The following is a 24,944-nucleotide window of genomic DNA, read 5'->3' as shown; positions in this document are numbered from 1 at the left end:
AAAACTCACAAATCTTTTCACAGTCTTCTAACTATGCTTTTTCTAACCTGTAAAATTGATTTTTAAATGTAAAATTTTAAGGTAACTGGATGGCACAGTGGATAGAATATTGGACTTAGAGTCAAGAAGACATCTTCATGATTTCAAATCTGGCCTCAGATACTTAACTAGCTGTATGATCTTTAACCCAGTTTGTCTCTGTTTCTTTATCTCCAAAATGAGCAAGAAAAGAATGGCAAACCACCCCAGTATCTTTGCCAAGAAAACTCTAAATGGGGTCATGAAGTCAGACACAACTGAAAAAATTACCTAACAACAACAAAAACTTATCCCTACTTTATTTCACCCTATTAAAACCAGTCCAATGGTCTATCACTCAGTGCAATATTTCTTCATCACAATGATATTCTATACATTTAATATACCACTATTTATTCAATCATTCCTCAATCAATGGGTACCCCCCCCCTTTTTGTTTTCATTCTCTTTGCTATCATAAAAAGTGTTACTACAGATGCTTTGGTACACATGGGTCCTTTCTATCTGTCTTTAATCTTTTGGGGAGTACATGCTCAGTAGTAATATTACTGATATATGTATTTATGATATGTATCAGTGTGTAATCAGGGGCATTCACTTTGTTTCTGTTCTTTTGGCTATCACAAAAAGGGCTGCTACAAATATTTTGGTAGATATGAGATTCTTCCTTTTGTCTTTGATCTTGACCCAGCAAGGAGTCAAAGGGTATGAACAGTTTATTTACTTCTATTGAATTGTTTTCTGGGATGTTTGAACTAATTCATGACACCACAAACAGTAAATCAGAGTGCTGGGCAACAGTGACTAGCTCTATTTTTGCCTTAGATAGAGTCTCCCCTCTAATAATATGCATGTTGTTCAGTCTTTTTAGTCATAGCCAACTCTATGTGACCTCATTTGGAGGTTTTTTTTTTTTGCAAAAGTACTACAGTAGCTTACCAATTGCTACTCTTGCTCATTTTACAGTTAAATGACTTGCCCAGGGTCACACAGTTAGTGTCTGAGGTCAGATTTGTAGTCGGTTCTTCCAGACTCCAAGCCTGACCCTCTATCCACTGTACTTCCTAACTGCCCTCTATGTATGTCATAATTATATAAAATTCCTTGGGAAAAAAATAGATATGGCACAGTGGATAGAGCACTGGCACAGTGGATAGAGCACCAGTCCTGGAGTCAGGAGGACCTGAGTTCAAATCCAGTCTCAGACATTTAATAATTGCCTAGCTGTGTGGCCTTGGGCAAGCCACTTTAACCCCATTGACTTGCAAAAACCTAAAAAAAAATAGATAGGATTTTGTTTAGCAGTCTATTGTTCTCTAATGTTAATAAAGGCATAAAACTGGTAGACATACTTTACTTACACTGAGGTGATCCAACCCAGAGTACAGATCATAAAGGAATTCTTTCATAGTGAAGAAACCATCCAAGTGTGCCTGTCTGGGGATAACATTTAGTGATTTGATTAAATCTTAAAACACTGCTGAGTCTCCTAAAACAGATTATTAATCAATCCAAAAAGTTTGACCTAACTCCCCACAGGAAAAAGCAAGTGGAAAGAGAATGTCTAGTGCCCAGAAAATGAAATATAGTTAGATAGAACACCAGTAGAACTTGACCATCACCATAAGATGATAGAGACAGATAATAGATAAGAATATACATAAATGTACATGTAATAAATATATGCATGTGCTTATACATTCATATGTATAAACCTTGAGTTGCTCCCTGAAACAAAGCTTCTTTTTTTTAGGTTGTTTTTTTTTTTGTAAGGTAAATGGGGTTAAGTGGCTTGCCCAAGGCCACACAGCTAGGTAATTATTAAGTGTCTGAGACCCGATTTGAACTCAGGTACTCCTGACTCCAGGGCCAGTGCTTTATCCACTATGCCACCTAGCCGCCCCTTAAAGCTTCTTTTTTATATCAATATTTTTCTGGTGGTATTGTCTGACTGCAAGTCACAAAATATTGCAATTCTCAAAGAAGAAAAGTTAAGAATTGCCTATAGGGCATGGGGAGGCACAGGGTACATGTGAAGAGATAGGAGCCTATGAGAGACAAGGCCCCATGGAGAAGAAGCAGTGGAAAGGATGTTTTTGAATAACTGCATAAATGAAAAAAGAAACTGGAGTGGTCACACAGTGAGAGCCAAGGATAATCAATGGATAGTTCATGTGTGTCATTGCTTTCCCTGTGAAGTCAAGAACACTCCTTAAAGTTCCCAGAACATTGGCTGAACAACTCATGGCACATTTATGGAAGGAAAAGAACAAAAAAGGAGAAGCAGCAATGGATGGACTGATCCATGATATTGGAGGGAATACCCGCATCACTGATAATACAGATACATAGAGAATAGTACTGTTATCTTTGCCAATTAACTTTGTATGTGTGAAAGCTCAAAATTGTTTCAATTTACATTTCTTATTAATAATTTGGAGAACTTTTCATTGGGTTATTGATGGTTTATATTTCTTACATTGAAAATGATTCATATCCCCAAAACCAATGCCTCCAAGATTAAAAGGAAAGCACAAAGCTTGGAAACAATCTTCCCAAAAATTATTTCTGCTAAAGATCTAATTTCTCAAATATGTGGATATCTGAGTCAAATTTAAAAGAATACAAAACATTTTAAAATGATAAATGGCCAAAAGGATATGAATAGGCAGTTTTCAGATGAAGAAATCAAAGCTATGTATAGTCATATGAAAAAAATAATTCACTATTCATTAAAGAAATGCAAATTAAAGCAACTCTGAGTACTACCTTACACCTATCAGATTGACTAATAAGAAAGAAAGGAAAATAATAAATGTTGGAGTAGATGTTGGAAAATTAGGACACTAATGCATTTTGGTGGAATTGTAAAACTGATCCAACCATTTTGTAGAGCAATTTGGAACTATACCCAAAGAGCTATAAAATGATACCTTTTGATCCAACAGTACCACTACTAGTTCTGTATCCCAAAGAGATCATAAAAAGAGGGAAAAGACCAACATGAACAAAAATATTTTCAGCAGCTCTTTTTGTGGTGGTAAAAAAGAATTGGAAATTGGAGTATACCCATCAATTGGGGAATGACTAAACAAATTGTGATATATAAATTTAATGAAATATTATTATGTTATAAGAAATGGTAGATTTCAGAACAAAACAGAACGACTTAGATAAAATGATGCTAAATGAAGTGAGCAGAACCAGGAGAACATTGTGCACCTTAACGACATTGTACAATGATCAACTGAGAGGTTTAGCTCTTCTCAGCAATACAATGGTGCAATACAATTCCAAAAGATTCATGCTTTCCACATACAGAGAAAGACCTGATAGAGTCTGAATGCTGATTGAAGCATACTATTTTCACTTTATTTTTTCTAGTGTTTTTCCTTTTGTTTTTTCCTTCACATCATAATGAATATGAAAACATGATTTACATGATTGCATATATATATATATATATATATATATAACCTATATCAAATTGCTTACTGTCTTAGGAAGAAGAAAAGGATGAGAAAGAGAAAATTTGGAACTCAAAAGTTGGTTTAAAAATGAATGCTAAAAATTGTCTTTACATGTAATTGAAAAAAATACTGTTTAAAAAGAAAAAAAAAATAAAATGGTTCATACTCCCTGACCACCTATCTATTGAGACAGGGTTTATTTCCCAAAAAGGTGAGGTTCTACTGTTTTTGTTTATTTGAATTTTAAGTGCATTAATTTTCTAGTTAACTTTGCCTCTAGGTGATTACCCTAAGATTGGGTCATAGTCTATATACTAAGAAGGAGCTCTGGATTTGGAAACAGAAGTCTTAAAGCAACAAATCTAGAGTTGGAAGAATGACTATGAATACTGATTTTAATACTTATATTTATTATCTATATGATCTTGGGAAAGTCACTTCCCTTCCTTATTCATAAATTGGGTTAGACCGGACGATTTAAGTCAAAATTAAATGCAACTGCCCACAAAAGCTATTCCCAAGTTTCTCCTTTCTCTTCAACCTTCTGTCTCTGAAAATGAATTTGTCTCCTACTTTACTAAGAAATAGAGGCATAAATCATGATTTCCTTGTCTCTTTGATTCCACAACATATATTTTTAGCAAACCTTTCTTCTTTTGCTCATCTCCAGGGATGAGATGGTCCTTCTGCCCATCAAAGCTCACTTCTTTATTCATTACCCTTGATCCTGTCTCCTTGAGTCTCAACCAAGAGCATGCTCCAATACCCCCCCATCTATAATCTCTCCTTATCTGCTGGCTACTTACTTTTGTTTATACACATTTACAACATATTTCCATGTCCCTACTATATTCTCAAGCTTCTGTCCTATATTTCTTAAAGCAATGTACAGCCATATTTCTGGAAAAAGTCATTCATGCTCACTGCCTCTTCTTTCTCATTATTCATTCACACCTTGCCACCTTAGATACAACTTCCAACCTTACCACACCACTGAAAATAGTTACACTAAAGTTACCAGTGATCTTTTAATTGCTCAATCAGACAGTGTTTCTCTACTTTGACCTTTCTTCAGTTTTTGACATTCTTGACCATCCCTTCTTTCTGAATAATGTGCTTCCTTGGCTTCCAAGACAATTCTTTCTCTTGATTTTTCATTTTTCTGCCTGGCTGCTCTTTCTCAGTCTGCTTCACTGATTCATGCTTCTTCTACCTCTTAAATACAGGTGCCCCTCAAAGCATTGTCCCTCTTCTCTTCTATGCCTATGTTTTCATTTTTGTGAATGTCATTAGTTATGTTTTCAGTCATCACTTCTCTACAGAAAGTTCCCATATCTGTACATTTGTCTCTTTCTTTAATTACATGAAAATCCCAACTATATATTGAGCATCTCTCTCTGGATACTGATCCAGTCCCTTAAACTTGGCATGTCCAAAATTGAATCATCTTTCATTCAAATCTTCCATTCATCTTAATTCTTATTTCTTTGACACATATCAAATCCTAGTCACCATGCTGACCTCAAAGATGATCTTTGACCTGTTGCTCTCTCTTCTGCCTTAGCCAATTATTTCCTGCACTGATTCTACCCCTAAACAAATTAGCACAATGCCTCATACATAGTAAACATTTAATGCTTATTTATTGACTAGTTGACATTTATCCTCTCATTTTCATTCCATGACCATTGCTCCAATTTATTATGTTGCATATGAATTGTTATCATAGCTCCCTAATTAATCTCTATGCCTCCTTTACACCTTTGCAGTATCACTAAAATAATCTACCTATGTACAAGTCTGACTATTTTACTCCCCTGTTCATTATTTCAGTGGCTTCCTAAGGCTTCTCAGACAGATTAGCCTGACAATAAATGTCTTCTACAATCTAACTCCAACCTAACTTTCCATATTATTTTACATTATTCTTTTTGGGGGGGGATTTTTTTAAAAAAATCTTTTATTTGACAAAAAAAATTCCAACAAATTATTTACAGCAGGGGTTTTTTTGGTTCAGTTCAGTTGGAGGGCTCTCCCTCATATTTTAGACATATAACCAAACCCAGACACATTCCAACTTACCCAACCATAGTTTTCCCCATCATTCCAAGAAATGACTAACAGGGTCCAGCAGCATGACTCCCACCCCCATTGCATAGTGCACTGTGGAAGCCATTCTCCCTTCCCCCCCCCATCTGTCTTTCTCACTGACCCCTGACCTGGAGTTCTGTGATCTTATTTTAAATTTAATCCAGGCTTACAGAAATCGGAGCCAAACTAGAAACTGGGTTTGGGAAAGAGACAGGGAATGGATGGGGGAACAGGAGGGTGAAGTCTGGCTCAAGAAGTAGGAGAAACAGGGGACTTCTACAGGTCTCTTCCCTACCTGCTCCTTAATGTCTGACTCCATGCAAACATTACCCTATCCATGCCAGCTGTCTAAGGTACAGCAGGCTGGGGAGTGCTCCTTCCCATCTTTTTCTACTGACATTAATATTCATACAAAAGAATACTCAATCTAAACCTAGGATATGTGTTTTTTGATACATATAAGCTGGTACCTATTGCTATTTAACATAGTAAACCATGAAATAGCAATATTTTTTTTTTAAAAAAGCAAAACAGGGGAAGGGGAAGAAATCAACAAGACTAACAATGATCTATTTTCAGAGGTGTTCAGAAGGCCAAAAAGCCCCTGCAGCTAGAACTGAGCAGTGCAACAACTTATCTGTAACCACTTTACCATATAATTTCCAAATTTAACCCCCATCTTCTGCCCAACCTCTTGCTTTCCTCAGTCTCACTGACCTGATCAGCCAGAACTGCATTGGGGGAGAAAATGACCAAACTGGATTCAAAAGAAAGCTTTAGGGAGTAGTAACCAGACCAACCAATAAATGGCCCAGAATTTTTTTTTTTTGGAGTGTGGGGGCAGGAGTGTAGTGGTAAGGGAGGCAGGGGAAGGCAACATTCTACTTTAGCTCATGTTTTTCCAGAACCTTAAAAGTTAGGGTTATTAACTTTTTTAAAATTAAATTTTAAAAAGTTCCCCATCTCAAGAGATCCTTCATCTCTTCTTGCAAGAAGGATAAACAATATTCACTAGGCTCCACAGTCCCATGTCATTTGGGTTACTCCAGTTGCCTGGGTTCTCTCTGCTAGGTCTTTTAGTTTTTGTCTATTAAAGACACAGGACACATAGGAGCAAAACCCAAAAAGAATGCTTAAGGTATTTTCTTCAAAACCAAAAGACCCTTTGGAAATTCCTCACCCCCCCCCCAAACCTGGTCACTCATCCCATCCAAAAATAGTGTTTTCCCTTCTTCATTTGTATTTCTGTAGTCTTGCCAGTTCACTAGACCTTAAGTCAGTAGAGATGAAAAAGGGGCTGGGAATAAGATAATCCCAGACCCTGAACATGTTCCTGGTTTTGGTGATGGAATGGATTTAGGGAGAAACTAGGTTAGAGCAGTCAGTAGAGTGCCTAAGTGCAGAACATATAGCAAAGTGGGAATTCTTAAAGAAAGAAGTATCATGTTTCCAGAGTCGGAGGTGCAGGAGATAACTTTGACATGTCTCAGATTTCTTGGTCCAACTTCTCCTACCTGCAGATGGACCTTGGTATTGAGAGTGGAGCAGGTGAGAGGTCTGGATCACAATGTGAAACTCCCCAGCATTCCCATTAGGAGAACCTATCTGGGCAGAGGACAATCCCAGTAGATGGCAGAGAGCCCTTCAGGAAAAGGAAAGACCCCAAAACAACACAATGAACAATAGTAAAAAAACAGAAGAGAAGCCACTGTCTCCTACCAAGTCCCAAAGGTCCTTCCTTTGAAGGACTACTTAGGATTAGTGGCTACCAAAGGGAGCTCAGCATGCCAGGAAGGAGGAAACAAATCTTTTTTCTGCAACTCAAGCTCAGCTGCTTTTTTGTAGGGCCACCTCCACCAGCAATTGGAAGCTACTAAAGTCCTCCCCATAGTGCTCTGGGGGTGTGGGGGTGGTGTATTAAATAGTCCACTGGTTGGGCTTCCAGCCTGCGCCCTGGCCAGCAGGGTAAGTGTGCTGCCAGGGCCCGCGAGGGGCTGTGGCTCCCCACTAACCAAAGAAGGGGGTGGTGGACTTTCATTCCCAGCCCCAGAGCCAGAGAGGTGAGCCCCCAGAGGGGATGCAGAGGAGCATACAGACAGTGACAGCACTTTGGAAGGGGTTGGAGTGGACCCTGAGGCCATCAGGCTGGGACTTGAACCCCGTGGCACCACCACTTCAGATGCTTTGCCACCACGGCGGGAAATGGTGTAACGGTTGGGGTCCTTGCCATCTTTCCTCAGCGTATCTGGGAGAAGCCGCCGCCGAGCATTGATGAACCAGTTGCAAATCTGTAGCACCGATAGGCTTGTCTGACCAGAAAGGCTCAGCTTTTCCTGTTCTGAAGGGTAGGCATTGAAGCGGTGCTCATACAGCCAGTCTCGGAGAATCTTCACAGACTCCTTTGGGAGATTCCCTCTCCTCTTTCTCTTGCCCGCCTGGGTTAGGTCCAGGGAGGTCAGCCCTTCCTCCTCACCCAGGTCACTGTCTGACATGCTTGGGCTGTCCAGGGTTCGTCAAAAAAAGAGTCAAACGTGTCCAAGGCAGAAAAGTTTCCGCGCCCCCTCCGGGGGCTCCGAGTCGGCGCGCGGAGGGCCCCCGGGCCCCGGCTTCACACGAGCCCCCCGGACCCCCGCGGGAGGCGGCCTGGGGGCCGGGGGGCTCGGGCTCCGGGCGCGGAGGGGGCGGCTCTACATTATTCTTTTTCATGCTCCCCTGTTCCAGCCAAACCGAACTATAAGATACTTCCCAAACTAATCTTGCTGTATTTCTTCTTCAGATCATGGGTCAGGGTCTTGCTATTCTTTCCTAGTTTGGAAATGACTTGGGGTATTAAAACCTCAACCCTTTCAAACTTTTGGGTAGGTGGGAAAGGAATGCTTGGAAGGCCAGGAGAAGGAGCCACTCATCTCTCTCTCCCTATAGATATAAAATTCTATCAGTCTCAATCACTCCTGGCTGGAAGCTCTTGAAAAATGAGAAACTACCTGGACTTTCCTAGGTTGGTTCACACATGACTAGATAGAGATATAACTATTAGAGAGATATAACTGTTATATCTATTATAACTATTATATCTCTATTATAGAGATATAACTATTCCTTGTCAGAGCCTTGGCACTCCAATCAACTTCTCTGGAGAAGTCTCTGTGTCCTTCTGATAATAGGTTTTGGATCTGAAAGGGACTATAGGAATAATCTAGGATCCTTACTTAAAAGATGAGAAAATCCTTATATTCTCATTTTCTCTTGAAGACCCTTAGGTTTTTCAATTACTTCCTAGAAATCTCTATCTGGGTATTCAGTTTGTATTAAACTCAATACCTCCAAAACTGAACTCAGTATCTATTCTTTCCCAAGGAACTTCCATAGAAGTTTCCCAAGCTCTTCCCAGCTTCTCTTTTTCTTTTTAAGGCAACACCATCCACTCATGCTTGAAATTATAAAGAAAACTTTGAGTCTTCAGTCTTCCTCCTATCACCCCTTTCCCAATTTAATCAAATGCCAATTTTTATTTATTGGACTGGTACAATCCCTCTTGAATCTATACTTATCCTTTCATTTCTGCTATTGCCACATCACTTCAAGATCTTCATCACCATAGCAGCTCTTTTTGGAGTGGCAAAGAATTGGAAATCAAAGGGATGTCCATCAATTGGTGAATGGCTGAACAAATTGTTGTATATGTATGTGATGGAACACTACTGTTCAATTAGAAATCAAGAGGGATGGAATTTCAGAAAAGTCTGGAAAACCTTGCATGTATTGATGCTGAGTGAAATGAGCAGAACCAGGAGAATATTGTATACCTTAACAACAACATGGGGTGATGATCAACCTTGATGGACTCCATCAGTGCAATGATTAGGGACAATTTTAGGGGATCTGGGACAGACGATACCATCTGTATCCAGAGAAGGAACTATGGAGTTTAAAGGAAGACCAAAGATTATTATCTTCAATTTTTAAAAAGTTATCTTATGTACTACATAAGAGCTTTACATAGCATGGAATCTTTGCATGTCATGGAAACAAAGTAAAGACTATATCAGATTGCCTTCTGTTGGGGGGAGTGGGGAGGGAAGGGAGGAAGGGGGAAACTAAAATTCAAAATCTTGCAAAAAAATGATTAGTAGAAACTACTATTGTATATAATTGGAAAACAAATAAAATATTTATATAATTTTAAAAAAAGATCTTCATACCTCTGACCTGTACTAATCACTTCTTAAGCAATCCCTTCTATCAAAATGCATCACAGCTGTCAGATCTGTCCATGAGACCACCCTTGGTGAATACTGTCACTCTCCACTGCTTCTAGGATGAAGTACAAATTCCTCTGCCTGGCATTTCAGAGCCTTCACACTTTGGCTTCAACCAACCTTTCCAGCAGTATTTCACACTGATTTGCCTTCTTGTCCTTTTCAACCTGTTACCATGGCATAGTGAAAAAAGCAAGAAATATAGGTTCAAACCCAGTACTGAAGTCTATTTACCGGCTATGTGACCTTGGAGAAGTCCTTCAACTCAATCAATCAGATAAACATTTATTAAGCATTATTAGGCTAGGCACTGAGCTATTCACTAGAGATTTTTTAAAAAGAGGCAAAAGATAGTCCCCACTCTCAAAAAAACTCATAATATAATACACCATAGACTCATAGATGGAAGGAACCTTGGAGACTATTTAATTCAATGGTTCCCAGCATTTTTTTATTCCACAAACTTCTTTCAACAGCAAAACCTTGGTGAGTCCCCAGAGTAATTCCATATATTACCCATAATACTCATTACAATTACTGCTTAAGATTGCATTAAAAAAAATTTAATCCAACCCCTGGTACCATCATCACAAATCCCAGGAGTTTATGAATCTCTAAATGAAAACCTCTAATGTAGTTTAACTTCTTTATTTTTATTGACGAGAAAATTAAGCACAGAGATATTATGCAACTTGCCCAGAGTCACACAGCAGGCAAATGTACATACTGGAATTTGAACCCAGGTCCCCTGACTGCAAATCCAGACCTCTTTCCTCTGCACCTGAGCCTCAGTTTTGGCCTTCTATAAATCACCATGAATAACTCATCACTACTTATCCCCACAGAGTGTGAGCAATCTTTAAAGCACCTTGGAGGTGTGAATTGTTACCAATGGCAACTTGCAATTCTCCCTTACTTAAACAAAGGAAGCTCATTTTACTGCAGCTAAATATCTGTGTCACAGCAAAGGTCTATTGACCACCTTTTCAAAATAGAGGCTATGGGACAATAAATCAGTCCCAGGAAAAGGGCAGTATGGTGTGTATGCTCTGGCAAGGAAGGAACTGGGAGCAAAAAGAGGGACAAACAATTGGACTCTGTCTCCTCCAGAACTCTCCCTCCACATTCTTAAGTCCTCTCTTTGTCCTCCCTTTCCAAGGATTCCTAAATCATTGCCAGTTCCAATATAGGCCTCCAAACAGTTTGTCTCTAGCTGAAAAGACAGGCAAGATCAATAGCCAGTGTCCAACTGAGCTAGGAGCTTGGGTTCTATTATCTGAGACAATACACCTATCACCCCAAAACTCATAAGGCTTGGAATTAATGGTCTGTTCTTTGGCTTGCTTTCATCCAAAACAATGAGAACAATCTGGGAAAGTGAGATTAGATTTGCCTGTTCTTTGGGAGCCTGGGTGATGGGATGGAAATGATGGGGGAGGAGATGGCACTAACTTGGCAAATATACCTCGACCCAGATGACTGGGTATGGAGTCAGAGGCTCTAGGCCCAGGTCCATGCTCTTCACTTATCAGTCATGGGCATCTGTGCCTCAGTTTCCTCCTAAGTAAAATGTAAATGTCTGTGCTCACTATTTCATAGGGTTGTAAAAATCAGATGAGTTCTTGAATATAAAGTGCTTCATCACTGTCAACTTTTGCCTTTATTCCTCACTAATATCCTTCTTTGATGCTGGGGCAGGTCCTACCAAGCTGGGAAAGATGGACTAATGACAGTCTGTCTCTTCCATAAATGGGTAGAGATTCATCTTGGACCACTTTGGCCAGGAGTGCCAAATTATCCAACTCTAGCAACATCCCAAGTCTTTCTGTAGCATCATGAAGGAGTTGTGATATAAATCAAAGGACAGAATACTCAAATCAACCAAGAATCCTTAATTCTTTTGGAAGCAACTAGGGGCATGAAGTCATAGAGTGCTAGGCTTAGAGTTAGAAAATCCTCAGTTAAAATTCATCTTCAAACACTCACTAGCTGTGTGACCCTGGGCAAGTCACTTAACTGCTACCTGCCTCAGTTTCCTCAATTGTAAAATAACACCTATTCCCCAGGGTTGCTGTGAAGACTGAGTGAAATAACATTTATAAAGTGTTTAGTAGGAACTGAAAAAATGATTCCTTCCTTCTAAAATTTTAGATCATAATCATCATTATCATTGTATGTAGGACCGCTGAGCTACACAGAGCAGGAATAACCCACATCTGGGAATTCATGGGCTTCAGAATTCTAATTCAGTATTCTAATAAATACCCCTGATTCTGTCCCCATGATGTTGGACAACTAGAAGGATGTTCCCTCTCCCAATACCATTAGATTGTTTTAGGGGATGGAGTTCAGTCTCCAGGACTGACATATTAGACAAAAACCTTCTGAGAAATTGATCCTAATTAATTTGGTGTGATTTTGTATGCATTGGGATTCATAAAATGCTCCTACCATCACGAGATGGGACAGTGAATAGAGTTCTTGATCTGAATAGAGGAAGAGCTAATATCTGAACTTCCCAAGTTTTTTCTCTCACCTGATTTCCACTACAATCTTGGGAGGTGGGTCCCATTATTAACATCATTTTACTAATAAGGAAATTTGCCAAGAGTCACACAGAGAGTAAGAGTCAGAGACAGAAAGCAAACTCTGGATTTCCTAAATTCCAGATTCTAAATCCAGTGCTCTATCCACTGCACCACCTAGGAAGACCTGAATTCAAATTCTCCCCTAGACATGTATCAGCTACATGATTCTTGACAAGTCATTTAATCCCTCTCTCTACTTCAGTTTCCTCAAATTTATGATCCCATAAATTCCTTTAATTTAATCCCTCATTTCCAAAAATCCCAAATAGTAACTAATCAGGCAAGCTGTATAACATTAGGTAAGTTTCTTTGCCTCTTTACCTCATCACAACAGGCAGTCCAAGTATTTTTCAACCTCTTTTCAGGGACCAGATAGTCTCAAAAGGATTGATCAGTATTTTGTCCAGGGTGACTTCTTGGAAGCTTGGGAGCTGAGATGTAAACTCACATCACAGTTTCCTCCAGGAGAAAAAGACAAGCAAACATTTCTTAAGTGCCTATGTCCTGGTCTCGACCCTCTAGAGACTTACATAGATTTAGAGCCGGAAGAAACCTTAGAAGGTATCCCCTCATTTTATATGTGAGAAATCTGAGGTCCTGAGAGAGTAAGATAAATGATGAGGCAGGATTTGAACCCATCTCCTCGGCACCACACATCCCTTGCTCCTCCATTCTCCATAGTAGCCCAGGTGTCCACTCCTTTGGGCTCTGTGTTCTTCTTCAAACAGTCCCGTCCAGCTCTAACAGTCTCAGGTATAACCTTCAATGAATCTCCCATCACCTTGGAACCTCTGCGTGTGGACTTGAGCTGAGGAGGGATGCGTAGCGGGGAAGGGCGAAGGGGTGGACAGATGGACCCGGCAGAAAGGTTTCATCCCTGTGTCTAGGGAACAGAGGAAATGGTCTTTGGGGAAGGTTCTATGACTCGGAGATAGAAGTGGGTGTCTAGAGCCCTAAAAATGCCCCCCCCCACTACCTCGGATATTCGACGGTCACGGAGACACACACACAACCCCCGTCACTTGCAACTTCTCCAGCCCTTGAACCCAACTGGCGGCTTAAAGAAGCCCCCCTAATTCTGGAGGAGGATCCTCGGACCCCGCCCCCTTCTCTCGGGGCGCCGCCCCCAGAAGGGTCTGAGCCCGGCTCTGCTGAGGTGCGGAGGCTGGGAGAGCTCCTGGTACCCAACTCTGCGGAGGACGCATGGGCTAGGCTGACCGTGCCGTGGGTCTCTTACAGGTGAGAGGTAGGACCCCGGGAGGCTTGGGCCTGGGCTGGCTTGGGGTGAGGGGCCCGGGTTGGGACAGGACACCCCGAGGGCGGAACGATGAGGGACTACTAACTGCGAGCACCCCTACCAGCAGTTGAGATGCGAGGAATATCTCATTGCCAAGTGTTCACAACTCGGATGGGGTTCTAATGCCCCTTGCCATTCTTGGAATTAGGGGAGGGAAAGAAATGCTCCTGAAAAATCCAGGGATGGTGGATTAGACTTTATCGGGGCTTAGTAATAGTAGTTGATAACTGTAAAGGAGATTTAACGTGAGCAAACCCATTCTGCACAAATAGGTAGTCCAAGTCTTTTTCAACCTCTTTTCAGGGACCAGGACAGTCTCAAAGGGATTGATCAATACTTTGTCCAGGGTGACTTCTTGGAAACTTGGGAGCTGAGATGTGAACTCACATCTAGCCTCCCACCCAGCACATTTTCTTTCCCCTCAGGCCAAGATGACCTCATAACAGAATGTTAGAGTGTAAAATATTAGATCTGGAAGGAAGCTAAGAACATGGACCACTAGAACACGGGATATTAGATTGTAGGGACCTTACTTAAGTAGTTCATAAAATGTTTATAGAGCAGGAAGGAATTGAGAACATAGAATATTAGAGCTGAATGACCTTACAGCATAAAAACTTTAGATCATAAAATGCTTAAAAACTAGCAGGAACCTTAGGTGGAAAATGCTAGCTCAAAACATAGAATGGTAGTTCCAGAAGGGACCTTAAAGCACAGATTTTAATGTTTTCATGTCTTCCAGTTCTAACAAGTCATTCTTTTTTGAAGCCCTTTCTTTTTCTTTTTTCTTTTTTTTTTTTTTTTTTGAAGCACATTCTTTAGCACTCTGGGAAGAACTCCAAGCAGACCTCCTTCCTCTACAGACTTCATGTTTGGGACACTGTCTGGACCCCTAACATAGTCCTTCCCAGAGTGGGCTCATTTTGACAAGTAAGAGAAATAGGGGAAAGGTTTGAGGGAAGAGAAAAAGAGGGGCTGTAATGGAACTAAAATGGGGGGGGGTGACCAGAGTAATCTGAAGATGCTAGCTTTGATGTTGGCAAGACCCAGCAGTGAATCAATAGACCTTCAGGAGATTGGCAGAGTTCTGATTTTTTTGGTGTTATTTTCCCTGTTTACCCCTCCTACTTCCCTGCTCTGTTTCCCATTGGTGGGTGGGGTGGAATTAGAGAAAGGGGTAAGGCATGTGAACTTTTGTCTGACCACATAGGAGCTGAGAACTCTCCAAGATGGTCCCATCTCCTAGGCATTGCCCCCACATGCCCCCCCACCTTGGCTTTTAGTTGTACCCCCTTAGGAATGCAGGTCAATTGTGTATTGAAAAATCACTAGGGAATTGAACTAATTTGGCCTTTTAGTGATATTTGATTGGAAATTGTGCCTAAGAAGCCAAAAGTAGGGGAAAACCCCAATTTGTTCAGACCAGTACAAACTGTCTAGAAGCAGGGATATAGACCAGCTACCATTTCTTCAGGAGTGTCAAGTCAACTAGGCTACATAGAATTCTCACTGATGCTTACTAGCTATTATGTACAAGGCATTATACTAGGTGTTGAAGATATAAAGCTAAAACAAAACAGTTCATGACCTCAGGCACTGGTACATAGATATGGGGGGGGGCACACTCAACCAGGGCAACACGGACCTGAGTTAAGACTTGAGGAAAGTCAAAAGTCTAAGAAACAGAAGTGAAGAGAGAATGCATTACAGGCATAGGGAAATGGAATGCAGAATCTGGGGGGAAAGAAAAAAGGCTACTTTGACTAGAACAGAGAGTATATGAAGGGGAATAATGTGAAATAATTCTAGAAAAGTAGGTTTGAACCAAAATGCAAAAGACTTTAAATGCCAAACTGAGAAGTTTGTAATTTTCCCAGAGACAATAGGGAGCTACTGAAAATTCTTGAGCCGAGAAAAGACACAAACAGACTTTAGCAGCTTTTTGAATGAAAGGTTTAAAGGATCAAATAGAATGCAATAATTCATTCTTCCAGACACTCAGGATTACAATTTGAGAGTCATCTTTGATTCTTCCCTCTTCTTCACCATCCTGATCCAACCAGTTGCTGAGTATTATGCATTCTACCTCTACTCTTAGCCATTATCTTTTTTCTATTCACATAATTTCAAAATATCCTAATCTAAATTCTAATTCTCTATCACCTAAATTATTTTCATAGTATTTTAAATGGCCTCCATAGTTTCTCTCCTATTTGATCCATCCTCCTTCAAAGATACCAGAATACTCTTTTAAGCCATAGGACTATCTCACTCTCCTGGTCAAGAATCTTCTATGATCCCCTGCTGCCTCTAAGATAAAATATGAACTCTTGAGCCTGGCATTTAAAGATCTCCATGATCTGACACCAACTTACCCAAATTCCTAGACTTAATTGATACTATACCTTTTCTGTACACTCCCCATTATAGCTAGACTGATCTGTTAACTATTTCCCAAATTTTATGTTCCATCTCCTGTCTCCATGCCTTACCATTGGCTGAACCCATACCTGGATTATATTCTGCCTTCACTTCCTCCTTTAAGAATCTTTAACTTCTTTCAAGATGCCATTTCCTATAGAAAGTCTCCTCTGAGGCAGCTAGGTGGCGCAGTGCATAAAGCACCACCCCCAGAATCAGGAGGACCTGAGTTCAAATCCTACCTCAGATACTTAATAATTACCTAGCTGTGTGATCTTGGGCAAGTCACTTAATTCCCCCTTTGCCTTGCAAAAAAAGAAAGGAAAAGAAGAAAGTCTCCTCTTTCCCAATTGTCACCCCCCCTTTAATTCATCATGCATTTATTTTCATACACACACATATACACACACACACAAACAACTGTGTGTGTGTGTATATATATGTGTGTGTGTGTGTATGCAGATCTATATTTATATATAGATTAAGCATTTATTATGTTTCAGGCACTATATTAAGCATAGATATAAATTAAAGGATGCTAGACAGTTTCTGTCATCAAGGAGTTTCTATTTTAGTGGAAAAGACAGTATATAAGGGGAGCCAGAATTGGGGAATGGTAACAGAAGTCCAACTTCTAAGTAGGAAGGATTGGAGGTGATGGCCCAGACAGAGGTGTGAAGAACTGGAACTAAGCAAGATTAAGTCAAAGTTGGCCCAAAGACGTTTAAGGAGTGGAGTACAATCTTCTGGTTGGGAGAAGATAAAGATGATGGCCTGAAAGGAGACAGTCTGATCAGAAATGTCCGAGGAAGAATATATTGCATCCCTCAATAAAATGTAGTCCCATAATGCCAGGGACTGTTTCATTTATGTCATTGTGTGATCAGCACCTAGCAGAGTGTTTTACACATCATAAATTCTTTATCAATCAATCAATAAAAAGACAGTATGCTAAGCACTGGGGAATGCAAATGCTTATTGAATGTAATTGGATCTGCAAAATGTAGATTATAATGTTTAAACTTCCTACCCCACTGGGGTGTTGGGTGAAACTAATTTTGTCGTCTTTGAAGTTACATAGAAATGGGAAATGTTATTCTCGACTACTGAAGTAGTTAGAAGATTTATGTATTCCTCTGAATAATTTTTTTCTGTCTTGTCATTACAGCTTCCTTGCAAACATCACTGTGATCCTCAAAGTTCCTCAGCTTTAGATCCACCTGCTCTGCCCCTGGATATAAAGACCATTTACTCCCAGCATGCTAGGAAGACTCTCTTGGCTCCTGTTCCTCCTGGTAGGTTTGGTTGTCTCTGTGGTCTATCTGAGTCATTCTGTGTGATCTTGTGAACTTGGGCAAATCCCTTTACCACCCTGTGCTTCATCTGTACAATGGGAAGGAATGGGCCAGATAATCTCCAAGGTCCCTTCTACTTCCATATTTTCCTTTGAAATAAAAAATCAGTGATTTTTGTGATGGTAATTGGGAGTGGGGGGGGAGGAAAAGGACACTGAGTCCAGGGAAGGGGAGGAGGCTGCTGAGTATATATATTCCTTTCCTTTTTTATTAGTGGGTGGTGGTGAGAAGTCTCAGTTCAGAAGTCTTAGTTCAGAAACCAGGATCTTAACTCTGGATTTGTGTCTGTGTTTGTCTGTTTGGGAGATTGGGAGTCACTCCTGGAACCCCTCAAATTCCTCGGCTTCAGTGAAGACCCTGAGATTCACAGGTGGGTGCTACCAATTCCAGCATAGGTAGTAAATGACCAAACAGAAATTCAAACCCAGATCTCCTGGTTCTTTCCACTGAGATGATCTCAGGGCTTCTCATTTCTAGTCTAGTGGTCTTTTTCACTCTATCATCTGTAGAATGATTAGGATTGTAGCCTGAAAAGAAACATCCAGTCATCCACTCAGTCAAAAACCATTTCATTTGGGGAGTATAATAAAAATAGTATAATAAAAATCTTTAGGAGGTAAATGCTGTTATTTGTTATCCTCATTTTACAGATGAAGAAACTGAGGGAGACAGATGTTAAGTGACTCATCCAAGGTCACACATCTATTGAGTGTCTTGAAAATGGATTTGAACTCAGGACTTCCTGACTCCAGGCCCAGTGTTCTATCTAACAGTTGCTTCTAGGGTATAGTGTAGAGAGGGTTTCTATTCAGGTAGAAGAAAGACCAGATGGCCTCTGAGAACTTTGGTCTCAATTTGGAGATGCTGTTACTCTGTGGTCTCTTAAGTCCCCTCTAGCTCCAGTATTGTGTAATACATTCACTGATAGACATGGCTAGGAGTCCAGAGATCTGGGTTCAAATCCCACCCATATGACCTTAGGTAAGCAAGTCACTTCCCCTTCAGGGGCCTCAGTTTCCTCATTTATCAAATTAGTATATGGGCAAGATAGTCTCTAATATCAGAGTTTCATCTTAGAAATCTCAACTCTTCCTTCATATTCTCAAGTCAAGTGTGAATGGTCATACCATGGCCCTGAACTTTCCAAGTTGAGGAAATAACTTCTGCCCAGTGTCCTAAGATTATAGAATTTGAAGCTGGGAGGGGTGGGGGGAGAGGAGAAGGGACTTTCTAATCCAGTCTCTTTATTTTAGAGATGAAAACCCTCAGATCCAAAGAAATAAAGATGATTTATCCAGGAATAGAGTTAGAATTTGAATTTAGATTTTTATACTTTTTCTATCACTACAACATTGCTTCTCTAGGCCTTCATTTCCTGGTCTATAAAATGAGGCATTTAGGATACATGTTTGCTAGGTCCTTTCCATCTCTAATCATAGGACCATCAGCAAGAGGTTGAAAGTATCCTTAAAGATCAATTAATCCAGCCTCAGTCAACATCCTTTCCTCACCAAGTTTTTCCCTGCCAGCTCCAGAGGTTTCTCCTGCAACAGTGGAGACATCCAATGGTGTCTATGAGATTGAGGGAGGCCTGCAACTAGACTGGTGGCTTGCCCACAACTTCTGTGACCAGCATTTTGCCCAATTGGCTTTGATGCCCCAAGACAAGACTGTGACTGAGCAACTTCAGGGACAAGTACAGGGTCCCATCTGGGTGGGCCAGAAAAAACCCTTGCTACAGAGACCCCAGCAAAGACGTGAGTGCTATCCCATTTTGGGGGTTGTGGGAGTTGATAGAGTCACAGTTACCTTTGGGTTTAGGCTTCTGGCAGAATTAATGATGGGGACCTTTCCCCATATTGTAGACCAAATAGGACCCAATCCCATCTGGTAGAACAAACACCAAAGTACATAAAATTTTTTTTTAATTTAATTTAATTTTCCAGTTGATAAGTATTTATTTTTTCCACTTTTTCCCCTATTCCACTTCTCAAAAAGAAAAACAAAAGCTTTATTAAAAATATGCATGGTCTAAAAAAACAAATTCCTTTGTTGACCAGGCCAAAAATGCATATCTTATTCTGCACACTTACTTTCTAGAGGTGAGCAATATACTTCATCTTTGGTCCTCTGAAATCATAATTGGTCAATACAGTGATCAGAGATCTTAAGGATTTTTTTCCCTTTACAATATTTATTCTAGTTCTGCTCACTTCACTCTGTATCAATTCATATAAGTCTTCTCAGGTTTCTCTGAAACCTTTGTCATTTATTATGGCATAGAAGTATATCCCTTTGTTCAGTCATTCTCCAGTTGATGGACAACTTTTAATTTCTAGTTCTTTGCAACTACAAAAAGAGCCACCACAGACATCTTTATACATATTACTCTTTTCACCTTTCTTTTTATTTTAAATTTATTTATTTTGAATTTTACAATTTTTCTCCTAATTTTGTTTCCCTCCCCCCACCCCCACAGAAGGCAGTCTGTTAGTTTTAATTTGTTTCCATTGGTATACATTGATCTAAGTTGAATGTGATGAGAGAGAAATCATATCCTTAAGGAAAAAAATAAAGTATAAGAGATAGCAAAATTATATAATAAGATAATGATTTTTTAAAAAATTAAAAGTAATAGTCTCTGGTCTTTATTCAAACTCCACAATTCTTTCTCTGCATACAGATGGTATTTTCCATCACAGATATACCAAAATTGTGCCTGATTGTTGCATTGATAGAATGAGCAAGTCCATTAAGATTGATCATCACCCCCATGTTGCTGTTAGGGTTCTTCTGGTTCTTCTCATCTCACTCAGCATCAGTCCATGCAAATCCTTCCAGGCTTCCCTGAATTTCCATCCCTCCTGGTTTCTAATAGAACAATAGTGTTCCATGACATACATATACCACAGCTTATTAAGTAATTCCCCAGTTGATGGACATTCACTCAACTTCCAATTCTTTGCCATCACAAAAAAAGAGCTGCTATGAATATTTTTGTACAAGTGATATTTTTACCCTTTTTCATGATCTCTCCTCAGCGTATAAATCCAGTTGTGGTATTGCTGGCTCAAAGGGTATGTACATTTCTATTGCCCTTTGAGCATAATTCTAAATTGCTCTCCAGAAAGGTTGGATGAGTACACAGCTCTACCAACAATGTCCCAGATTTCCCACCTCCCTTCCAATATTGATCATTGTCCTTTCTGGTCATTTTGGCCAGTCTGAGAGGTGTGAGGTGGTACCTCATAGATGCTTTAATTTTCATTTCTCTAATAAGTAGAGATTAGAGCAATTTTTCATATGATCGCTTTGATTTCCTCATCTTAAAATAGTCTTTGCATATCCTTTGACAATTTGCCAATTGGGGAATGGTTTGCTTTTTAAAAAATTTGACTAAGTTCTCTGCATATTTGAGAAATGAGTCCTTTGTCCTTTCACCTTTCTTTAATCACTTTGGAAGAATGCTGGCCAAGCACTACTGACTTTATGGATAGGGAGACTGAGGGACAATTAAACAAAATGAACTGTTCAAGGTTACATAGGAAATATCAGAATATCCACTAAATGGTATCAATTGAGTGTATACTGAAACATTTTTATGGGACTGGGGAACAACATGTATTTATTAAATGCCTATTATTTTTGCTGAGTACTTTGCAAATCTTATCTCATTTTGTCTTCGTAAGAACCTTGAAAGTAGGTTCTCTTACTATTCTCATTTTATAGATGAGGAAATTGAGACAGAGAAGTTAAGTGACATGTCCACAAAGACACAGCTAGTGAGTGAGATCAGATTTGAGCTCAGGTCTCTCTCTGATAACAGGCTCAGAGTTCTATACACCACTCCTTTGAGCTACATCAGTCTTCACACTATAATCTTGAAGATCTGAACAAGAATAGAAAAGCAATATAATGGGAAAAGCACTAGATAAAAGAAGCTGACAATTTGGGTTCATGTTCCAATGGAAAGATCACTTACTTAATAGCAAATATAGCCAAAAACTTGAATTGGTATCTAAGCACTACCACTTACTACCTGTATGCCCTTGAGCAAATTCTTTCCTCTCCTTGGGCTGAGCTCAGTTTCCTCATCTGTAACATGAGGGGGTTGGACAAAATTATCTCTAAGGTTTCTTCCAGTCATGACATCATTCTATGTTCTGGGACTAGTTTTAGTTTTAAATCTTAGATTTCAGTCTTAGTTTCCTCACATAAAAGGAAGAGTTTGAACTGGATGACCTCTCTTCCAGGGCTTCAGACTCTTATTGAAGTATTTTATTTTGTTAGAAGCCAACATTCTAAATCTCATTCCTGGAAGTCACTGGGGTCTCCTCTTTTTGCCCTTCCCTCAGGTACACACATGCTGCCCAGTTTGATGTTTGAGATACAGACAGCCACCAAATATGCCAGGTTGCTAGTGGACTTTCCAATGCTGACTGCCATCACAATCTGTACCCATATACAGTGGGATCTAGCCATGGATAAGGTGGGCACCATCTTCTCATATGCAGCCCCAGCCTTCATCAATGAGCTTCAACTCCGTGGTTTCATCACTCATAATGGACTAGTACACTTGGCCCTTGTTGTCCATGGGCAGCATTCTCCCTATCTGCCTGTCTTCTCTGCAGATGGAAAGTGGCACCATATTTGTGCTACCTGGGAGGGACAGAGTGGTCATTGGGCTCTTGTGGGTGATGGCAAACTGCAGGCAGGGACCCAGAACCTGGCTTTAGCCCAGTCCTTGGCTCCTGGAGGCATGTTTGTCATTGGGCAGGACCAGGACTCCTTGGGTGGTGGTTTCAAAAAAGAAGAAGCCTTCAGAGGTAATATCACAAATCTGCATGTCTGGACCCAAGTGCTGGACCTGGAGCATGTGGATATGGCCCGAATATGTGAGCCAACTAAAGATGGGCTTCTTTTTGGCTGGAATCGTTGGGCCCTGGAGGTTGAACCTACACTCCAAGAAGTTGTGTTACCATTCATATGCCCTGGTAAGCCCCTTCACCAAGTCCCAGTTTTCCATTTAATTAATTTTCCTGAGCATGTAATAAGGGTCAAAGAGTTTTAAGTTATAAGGGAATTTAGAAGTGATTTCATTACACTTTTATTTTATCAAGAAAACTGGATTTCTAACTAAAGAAGTTGTCCAAGGTCATAAGTCTAATAAGTTACAATTCAGATTTTGAATAGCCAAATCCAGTGTTTTTCTCCCTCTGCTATGCTGAATCAATTGAATTTAGGTAAGTTACCAAACATTTAGTTAGAATTTCATTTTTATGAGTCTTTGTGGTCTTGCAATCAAAGAACTTGAAATCAAGTTCTAATTCTGCCAATTAATAGCTGTGTGATATTGGGAAAATCTTTTTATTTCAGTTGAGCCCTTGTTCCCCATCTATAAAATGGGAAAAATAATATAATCTACAATAACTTCTTCATGGAGATGTTAAGAGGAATGTAATATAATAGACATCTCAAAGGAGAAGCCTAGGGTTGGAGTTCTCATGATATTTAAGTTTTGTGTAGTGCTTGGCTCATAATATCCTATGTAGGAAACAGAGCAAGTATCATTACCCCCATTTTACCATGAGAAAACTAAGGAACAAAGTTTAAATAAGTTGCCCAACATTATACAACTATTGAATGTTGCAGTGAAAATGAAAACCCAATTCCTTTGACTTAAAATACAGTGTTCATTTTTCTGTATCCAACTAGTATCATAATTTCCACCACTATCATTTTATTATTGTTGCTATTATTCCTTCACATGGATCCCTCTACTAGATACTAAAGAAAATTCAAAGAAATAAAGTAGGATCATTGTCTCCAAAGAATTTACAATGTGGTATGACAAATACACAATTATTGTGATACATTGGTAGCCTATGTATACTTTCAACTAGTATACCAAATGATGATTGGAGTACCATTTGTGTGAGCTCCTTTAGTATACAGAAAAGCAGAGTATTGCTTTATTAACTAACTAGAGGAATGTAATACATAATTTGCTGTCTGGAGGAGAGAGAGAGAGAGAGAGAGAGAGAGAGAGAGAGAGAGAGAGAGAGAGAGAGAGAGAGAAGGTCAAGGAGAAGAAGGTAGGTGACAATGTCAGTGCAGAGAGGTAAGGATGAGTACTGAGAAAATACCATTAAAATTGGGAAATATAAAAATCATTAGTAATTTTGGAGAAGAATGTGGAAAGGTCAGAAGCCATAGCAAAAAGAGTTTAGAAGAAAATGAGAGGAAAGAAAGTGAAGGATCAGGTGTAGATATGGCTTTTTCAAAAAGTTTAGCTACAAAGCAGAGGAGAAAATTTAGGAAGGTCACAAGGAAGCAGGGTAGATTCTATTGAAGATTCAAGTTAACAGTAGTAACTTCTCTGGAAATATTTAAGTAGAAGTTAGATAACCACTTTCTGGAAGTTCTACAGAAGGGATACATATATTGGATAAAGGAGTTAGTTAGGATGGTTACCTCTAAGCACTTTTCCAACACTTAGATTGATATTTAAGCTAGAGGTCTGAACTTCTCTTCCTGGTCCCTTCTGCCCACAGTGCCCATAGAAGAATGCCCAACTTTGGATGCTAGCAGTGGAACACTGGGTTCTGAGCAGTGCCTACAACCCCTTCCTTTCCTCTGCTATTACAGAACAGGTAATTTTTGCTTGACCTGTATCATCTTCCAATAAGTTATTTGGTGGTCAGAATCAAACCACAACCACAGTCTGCACCCTTAGGCATTCAGAGTCAAAGACTAAGAGAAGGATGGTGAGATGGGGTAGGCTAGACATAAGGTGGGGACTTTAAAGCCTAACTTCTAAATTCTTAGAGGGAAGCTCTTCCACACAACAAAAATAATACAGCACTTTTTATTCAGGCCAGTATTTGGGTTTGCAAAATTGCAAATAGAGGTGAAATTTGCAAATTTTGTGGTGTGGTAAAAAGAATAGATTTCAGAATCATAGGGTCCTAGACCCATTTCTGTGATTAATTGAATGTGAATATCTTCAGGCCTCACTCTCCTAGAAGAAATTCTTTACAGTTAGATCTTGAAAGGGCTTTAAACATTATTTCTTCCAGCCTCTAATTTTACAAATAAGGAAACAGGTTCAGAGAAATTAATTGTCCAAGCTTATCCAGACTGTAAGGACCAGAGGCAGGATTCAAATCCAGGGCCTCCAACTCCAAGTGAGGGCTTGTTGTCTCATTTTATAATCACTTTTGCATGTTGAATTAAATTATCTCCACAATCTCTTTCAGTCCAAATGTACTATGTTCTAGCAATCTATACCCTAACATTCTGTGTTCTAAATGTTCCTTCTAGTGGTAACAATATGTTTTAAGATCTCTTCCAGTTTTAACATTCATTGTTCTAAGGCATCATTCATCACTAACATAAGTTCTATTAAAATATTCCATCTTCTA

The 24,944-nt window shown here is 39.7% G+C and overlaps 1 protein-coding gene and 1 pseudogene across 1 annotated transcript in view; one reads left to right on the top strand and one right to left on the bottom strand.

The window, feature by feature from the left end:
- Nucleotides 1-7,348: 7,348 nt before the first annotated feature.
- Nucleotides 7,349-8,193, bottom strand: LOC141517420 (homeobox protein TGIF2 pseudogene; annotated as a pseudogene).
- Nucleotides 8,194-13,064: 4,871 nt separating this feature from the next.
- ADGRD2 (adhesion G protein-coupled receptor D2) overlaps nt 13,065-24,944 on the top strand; it is a 41,337-nt gene continuing 29,457 nt past the window's right edge. The window contains exons 1-6 of the mRNA XM_074199536.1: nt 13,065-13,200; nt 13,485-13,675; nt 17,334-17,460; nt 19,050-19,277; nt 21,876-22,514; nt 24,075-24,173. Of these exons, the coding sequence (XP_074055637.1) occupies nt 13,065-13,200; nt 13,485-13,675; nt 17,334-17,460; nt 19,050-19,277; nt 21,876-22,514; nt 24,075-24,173 (1,420 nt within the window). The remainder of the gene's footprint in view (nt 13,201-13,484; nt 13,676-17,333; nt 17,461-19,049; nt 19,278-21,875; nt 22,515-24,074; nt 24,174-24,944) is intronic.

Source organism: Macrotis lagotis, chromosome 1 (assembly GCF_037893015.1).
Source record: "Macrotis lagotis isolate mMagLag1 chromosome 1, bilby.v1.9.chrom.fasta, whole genome shotgun sequence".
In the NCBI taxonomy this organism is placed as follows: domain Eukaryota; kingdom Metazoa; phylum Chordata; class Mammalia; order Peramelemorphia; family Peramelidae; genus Macrotis; species Macrotis lagotis.
This window is presented reverse-complemented; position numbering and strand designations above follow the sequence as displayed.